The sequence below is a fragment of the Epinephelus lanceolatus genome, chromosome 8 (genome assembly GCF_041903045.1).
Source record: "Epinephelus lanceolatus isolate andai-2023 chromosome 8, ASM4190304v1, whole genome shotgun sequence".
NCBI classification, from domain to species: domain Eukaryota; kingdom Metazoa; phylum Chordata; class Actinopteri; order Perciformes; family Serranidae; genus Epinephelus; species Epinephelus lanceolatus.
In genome coordinates this window covers 11,368,661-11,375,767 of record NC_135741.1, presented here as the reverse complement: position 1 = coordinate 11,375,767, position 7,107 = coordinate 11,368,661, and the positions used below count along the sequence as shown (strand labels likewise).

At 43.0% G+C, this 7,107-nt stretch overlaps 1 protein-coding gene across 2 annotated transcripts in view; it reads right to left on the bottom strand.

The window, feature by feature from the left end:
- Positions 1 to 8: 8 nt before the first annotated feature.
- The window catches only part of LOC117257661 (uncharacterized), a 30,217-nt gene continuing 23,118 nt past the window's right edge, over positions 9 to 7,107 (bottom strand). For both annotated transcript variants that reach the window (XM_033627910.2, XM_033627909.2), the window contains exons 6-7: positions 3,999 to 4,136; positions 9 to 2,426 (exon numbers count right to left, since the gene is read on the bottom strand). In XM_033627910.2, coding sequence (XP_033483801.2) covers positions 1,887 to 2,426; positions 3,999 to 4,136 — 678 coding nt within the window. In that variant the 3' untranslated portion in view covers positions 9 to 1,886. The remainder of the gene's footprint in view (positions 2,427 to 3,998; positions 4,137 to 7,107) is intronic.

Sequence of the window (7,107 nt, the reverse complement as noted above, 5' to 3'; positions counted from 1 at the left end):
AAAACATCTTTTTTTTTAAAGTGCCACTTTATTACAAAAGTATAAACTTGACTGACATTTCATGAATAGTAATCTTGATATAAAACATTACAATCTTTTGCACTTTAGCACTTAATTACACGCTTTGTCGAGTACAAGACCCTGTAGTCTGAATAGCAAACACACAACATTAGCTGCCACATTTAACTTAGCTGTTGGCTTTTCCAAGAACACACCGTAGCTTCATGGCTTCAAAAACAACAAACAGAATTACACTGAAGAATTTACATTGCAGCTGTTTTTCGCAGTTTTTGTGTCACAAGATAAGTCATTCCAAAAACACAATTAAACATAATAGAAAAAGATAGATTTCTTGACACTGATGATATATTTATTATTCTTTCTCTTTTGTAATGTACATACACATTGCATCAACATACAGTATAATCACATTGTTTGCTGGGGATATTTGGTCAAATGAGATCGTCGTTACTGTCCAGGATTCAGGTGTAAATTTCCGTTATCTTCGGGGGGTGATGCTCTGCCGCTTCGTTTGCTTCACATTTTTGTCATTTCTGCAATATTTTTCACACTGATAACAGAGAGAGGAGTTCATCGATGGAGTGATGATGGGACATGACGTTTGCTAATACACATCAGTTCTACTGTAGCTTTCCAAGCTGCACTATGGTGAAACCCAAGCAGATTCATATGACCACAAGGCAGGGACTATGTAGATGAACGGTCCACAGACGTGAGTGAGGACTGAGCAGAGAGGGAGGCGTGTATGTGTGTGTATGTATGTGTGTGTGCGCGTGTGTGTGTGTGTGTGTGTGTGTGTGTGTGTGTGTGAAGGCGGGGGGTTGAGTGGACTGTCTCCACCTTTAGGACTCGAGCAGTTCTCTTTTGTTTCATCTGTACCGTGTGTGTGTGGCGAGAGAAAATTAACTCCTCTCCGCTGCACAGAGTCCCACTGAGCCAAACACATCCTTAATCTAACTGGCTTTGTGCTCTACAGAGAAATAAAGCAACACACTAAAAATAAATAAACAACCAACGACAATAGAAAAGAAAACATTCATATAGAGGTACCACATGACAGTGCTTGATTTTTTGTTTGTTTTTTTTATCCACTTTTTTTTTAAGCATGCAACTTGTAGCAGGCAAAGTGCAGAAACAGGATCAACAAAGTAAAACACTTCATTTACAGACGGCAGTGGAGACAGTGTTCAGTCCATGTCAGATGAAACAAAACATGACGGAGGGAAGTATCCGGTCGGTTTTTAAACATGATGATGGTCTAAATTAGTCGAAGCTTTTTAGGAGGAATGCAAAATGTGTGCAATTCTTTTTTAATAATACTCTCATAATTGTTTCTCTTGGTCCCTGAGCTTTCAAGTATTTTGATTAGTAATTCGTTCCTTTATATCATTTAAATTCTGTCCTGAATCACATCTTGACCAACTACAGGGAAGGCCTGCTCATGATAAGTGCTACCAAAAGATTTCACACAACGCTGTGTGAAGTCCCACTAGGACTTTTTTACCCGCTAGAATTGAGGAAGAATTTAGGCTTTTTACTCTTTTTGTGCTTTGCACATATTTATCAGTAAAATAGAAGTGCTACTGTTACCTACAGATTGCTCTGCGATGGTCTTGTGCTCATTTATTATTCACTACCTTTGGATTCCTTTTAAGGTTTATAGATTGGACTTTGTGTTCAGCCCAGGTCATAACAGATCAACATTATTGCCCCGAGGCCTCGAGAGCCTGTGAGAGGCGTGATGTTATGACTTGAATGTAAACAGTATGTGTGGGTGAGCATGACAGGGGCTCAGCCGTCACTCCTTGTGGTGTTAGCTCAGCTCCTTGTGTTGGAAGGATAGGGGTCACAGTGCAGCCACCGCCTCAGAGCCCTGTCACGTACATCTCCATGCCGTCGTTGAAAGTGAAGATGGTGGTGGTACTGGAGGTGGCCGAGCCCTGCTTCAGGTCGCCGATGCTCTCGTACAGGTTCTCCCCCGGCAGCAGCAAGGCTTTGGCGGGCAGGTGCTGTAACTTGGGGGTCTGCTGCGTCGGCGGCGGGGGAGGGGGCTGCTGCTGCTGCAAGGGCTGCTGGGCTTTCTTCCTCCTCGGCCGCAGGGTGGCACATGTGTTGGGGGGCCGTTCTCGCTTCCAGGCGCCTCCGCCTTCCATGTTCTCATAAGCCAGATCGCACTCCTCTGTCCCGATGGACTCGTAGCAGTGGTCGTCGAGGGGCCCTCCGACTGCTTTGCCCTCTTGAAGGGCCCATGTCTGGGGTTTTACCACTACACTAAACCCCCCGTCCCGGTCTCGGTCACGGTCACCGCGACCCAAGGTCCGGAAGCCAGGATTGGCTGGGGGAGACCCCGGCACAGCTCTCTTCTTCTTTCCCGGTTTGCACACCTTCGAGTACATCTCAGCCACCTGCGGTCAAACAACACCACACTGAGGTCATGGACTTGAAAGGAAATGTGCTTATTAACTAACTTTATTTGACAAGAATATCAAAACCTCTGTCAAGTCTGTACGTTAAATATAAATCTGGAGCCAGCAGCCGGTTAGCTTAGCTTAGCATAAAGACTGGAAACAGGGGGAAATAGTTAGCCTGGCTTTGTTTAAAGCTAACAAAATCTACCTGCAGTACCAGACACTCTATAGCTCACTCATTTGTTTAATCCCTACGAAAACCAAAAGTGTAAAAATGCAAACTGTACTCGTGCACTGTTTGTTCGTATACCTCCGAAAAGTAATGCAACATAATTGGTATATAACCCATGTCATCATGAGACAGTAATTCTTGTTTAACCTGCACAATGATCGAGGGTAAAGCAGGAAGTAGTATAAAGACCAAAAGTCCAAGTAGGGAGGCAGGTCGGGGTGACTTTACAAGAGGAGACTGTTGTTTGGGACTGTGTGAAACCAAGTGAACTTTGAGTTAAGGTAAGGTACATCGTCACCATGTGTCTTTGCCCAAACCAAACTAACTTTAAGTTAAATACGTAACATCATTCGTAGGGCGCTATTTCGTTGTGTATCACATGAACTATTGTATGTGAATTTTTGTAATTGATGATAAGAAATGTGGCGGGAGGATATGTTGAAAAAATGACAAGTTGTGGTTTTCAGTGGGTCAAGTGCAAGTTGCATGTTGTTGTAGACACAAGGAAGTCAGTACATCCCGCCAAGAAATTGTCTGACACATAAACCCTTGTAACACTTTGGTTTTTGTACAGATTAAACAGACAAGGTATAATGTTTAAGAGGTACTGGTAGGTGGATTTTGTTCACTTTGGACAGAGCCAGGCTGGCAGTTTCCCCCTGTTTCCAGTCTTTATGCTAAGCTAAGCTAATTCATACTCACCAGACAGACGTGTTCAACTGCAAAGTGACTAAGGATGTATTCCAAAACATCAAATTATTTCTTTAACCTTTTTTAAATATTCTGTCTGCTTTTCCCATGCTGTTACCTTTATAGGTGAATGCCTCCTTGTACATTTTTACGACACAAGAAAATGAAAAAATGATAATGAAACTTTAAAATTATGAGTCACATCATTCAAATACTGCAAAAACATTCATTTTCTGCTACTATCTTTGCTTGAATTATGAAATAGAGTTGCAACTTGGAGAGCAAGTTAAAAACATGTCTTTATTTTGCAGAATATTTCTGTGAGGATTTCGAAATACCCTCAGAAAATGTTCACTTTTAAAACTTCTTGGTGTTTAAAAGATCATCGAAAATTTAGTCTTACTGTAAACATGTGCTTTGATCAAATGCACTGGTAACAGTGTGCATGAGTGACACAAACCTGGTCTGGGTTACATCTGTTTAATGGTGATATAACAGACACAGAATACGGAAACTGTAAATCAGTCAATCTAATATTAAAGCTACTTAATTGTACATTAAAGGGGAACATTGAGAACAGGAAGCGTCAGCGCAGTAATTTAACTAATAAACCAGGCTGATGCAGAGACTGAAGAGTCCTCACTCACCACAGCAGCAGACGGTTGTATATTCTCCACTGTGTGAGCACCCAGCGGTCCCAGGGCTTTATTTTGGTGCATGAGCATGTCCTCATCCTCTGGAGGCTTCCAGATGTACTGCTCTCCGTTGCCCATAAACATCACTTCCTGTCAACAGAACAACAAATTGGGGCAGAACCTGTCACATGTTTATCTTCTTTAAGTATTTGTGAATATTAAAGCTGCTTTCAAAAAAACTGACAGAGTTCATAAAAGACAAATTAACCTCTTTAAGCATGCAGACGTGTTATAGCACAGAGCAGGCATTAGACATGTATTAGATTGATTTCATACGGTATTAAACAGATTTTCCCTGGAAGGTCGAGCTAACGTGAGGAACCATGTGCTTATGTTCTGGATGACTCAATTTCAACATGTTGCGTCATCCACAAGAATATCAGTGGCCAACAGCCCTGTGAGCAGACAGCGTACACATGTAAGCCTGTGAACTGTGCGTGTTACTGAACTCAGGTCACAGCAGATAGCGCGACCTCGCTGACCTCATGCAGGGCAGCAAATGGTCTCCCACTGTCACCTGGAGGGGAGCACAAAGCCTTTATGCCCACAGTAACAGCACAGTCTGCCTACACTCCTGCTGCTGCGACCATATGGAGGAGGTGACACTGCTGAGAGCAGAAATACCCCAGCATCACCAAGAAGTCTTCGACAAATAAACACAGCTCACTGCCCGCACTTCAGAGTAATGTCCACAGAAGTGCTAACATATCACAACACCGCGCACGATGAAGCCGAGTGCAGAGAAAACTGCAACGCTGGCACAATTACAACCGTGTAGATCCTCTGCAGCATCAACAGGAAATCTGACAGAAATACTCTCCACTGTACCTGGACGATGCGCTGCATATTAATGTGTCTGATACTGATGCTGACAAAGAACTACAGACGTTACATTCATCACAGACATTTTTTTCACGTATTAGTGCAGCCAGCAACAAAAATCTGAGCCTGACAATCAGAACAAAGATCCCAGAGATGTTTTAAAGCCAAACTCAGATACTCACTGCGTTCTGAATCACATACTTTGTCTTTTTACTTAATGCTCGCACTGCAGCTGCCCTTACAAAGTATACACTGTTACATAGAGTATGCACACACTGTTATAACATGCCTTGAACTTTGACCCTCTCCCTCATGTATCTGTCGCATACCGTAGTGCAAATTTTAAAGTTAAAAGCGATTTGGAACACAGCAGATCTTAATGTTGCCACTTAACGCTGTTTGCCGAACCAGAGACGGAGGTCAACCCACAGAGCTCTGCTGCTGTTACTTTGCAGTGTATGAAGTTTTAACTTCAAGTTTGCAGATTGTTTGTGATTGATTACAGTCGTTGCGTCTTCTGTCAGCTGTCAATGAGCTGTCATCTATTTGCGGCTCAGTCGATTTGACATATCCCCCTGCGCAGAGGACTGTGGGTCAGAGTAGCCAGAAAAGCATTCTGCTGCAGAATGTGCCCGGATGCATTAGAGCATCCTGGTATCTTGGCATACTGCATTTGACATACTGTTTATTGGAACATACGAAAGCTTACTCTGGCATACTAAATAGTATAGTAGTATGAGTAATGGAAAGCACCAACTCTGTGTGTTTGAAGCAGACTAAAGAGCCGCCTTCAGACCGACTCCAGCCCTGCGTGAAAACAAACGGCCCCCTTGAGGCCAGTCTGACAAAGCAGAGGGAAACAGCAAGAGAAGCTGTCTGCAGTGCACATTCCTGGTAGATTTCTTTGTAATTCGAATGCCATATTTTTACTGCTTACCTTGCAATTGTTGCAACCACAGATTATCTAATGAGCCTTCAGAGTTACAGATCTGTTACTTAAAGCTGTAGCCGGTAACTTTTATTAAAAATAACCTTTTTTCGTATTTGCTAAAAATGTCTGTGTATTCACACAGCACCAAATGAGAAAGATAATCTGTGAAAAACATCATATTCCTCTGCCTACTGTATTTTCTTGCAGTGCCTCTAAAGGCCTTACTGCAGGTGAATGGAGGAATCTCTAACACAGCTGTCAGTCATGTCGAACTGTCAAACGAGGCAGTGCTGATCAGATAGGAATCAAGATTCTGTCACTGCGTTGCCTGTTCCTCTCCTCAAATGTTTTTAGAAGCGTATTTTAGTGTACTGTTTTGCTGTAAATGAGAAAGTTGGTCTGGCTGGTGGGTGGTGTTTGGTTCCTCAGTAGCCTGTATCCAGCAGAGGGGCCAGGTCACAAACTTTCTAATTTTGTTTCTGCTGTGCTGGCATCTGATTCTAGCGAATTCCATTAGAGGCAGTAGTAGGGGAGAAGGGCACTTTTGACACTTGAGTCAAAAAACTTTATTTCCCTTTGTAGTATGATATTTGGCAGTATGGCTCTGTTCTGGGGCCTCTTTGCCTTTCTTAGGCCTACACAGAAAGCCTCTTCCATGTGCCTACATAAAAAACCTAAGGCAGAGATAGCACACCTTTCTGCCCTTCCATGTGCAAACAAGGAAGGCCTGAGGCAGAGAGAGCAAACCTCCCTACCCTTCCATGCACCTACATGGAAAGCCTAAGGCAGGGACAGCAGCAGCAAAGACACCCCAGGAACAGAGCATCACTAGCATCAATGACAAACAGAAATGACATTGATAAGTCAGACACAGCATGAAAAGGAGGAGCTGGGGTGGAGGTGGGTTGCAAAGCAGCTTGCAGAGGAAGCAGCAACAGTAGGCAGGCTGGAGCAGTTTAAATAGGGCACACTGAATGAGATTGGCCAATTGGTTGCACAGAAAGAAATCATGTAATCTATCAGCTGCTCCATCAGTCGATTGGCTGTTTGAGATCAGCTGATGTCCTGCCTGAACTAACACTATGCTCAATTTCTTTCAAAATATAGTGACAGTGTCAGCAAATATGACAAAAAGTTATTTTAATAAAAGTCACCAGCTGTAGCTTTAAATTGGACTTTCTGGATTGTATTTCACATCTCGTGTACCTAAAGCAACACATTTAGCAAAGCCTTGTCTTTAGCTAACACGACCATCTGCTAAGAGTCTACAGCCATGCTAGCAGCTCTTTGAGACTGTGCTTTGAGCTA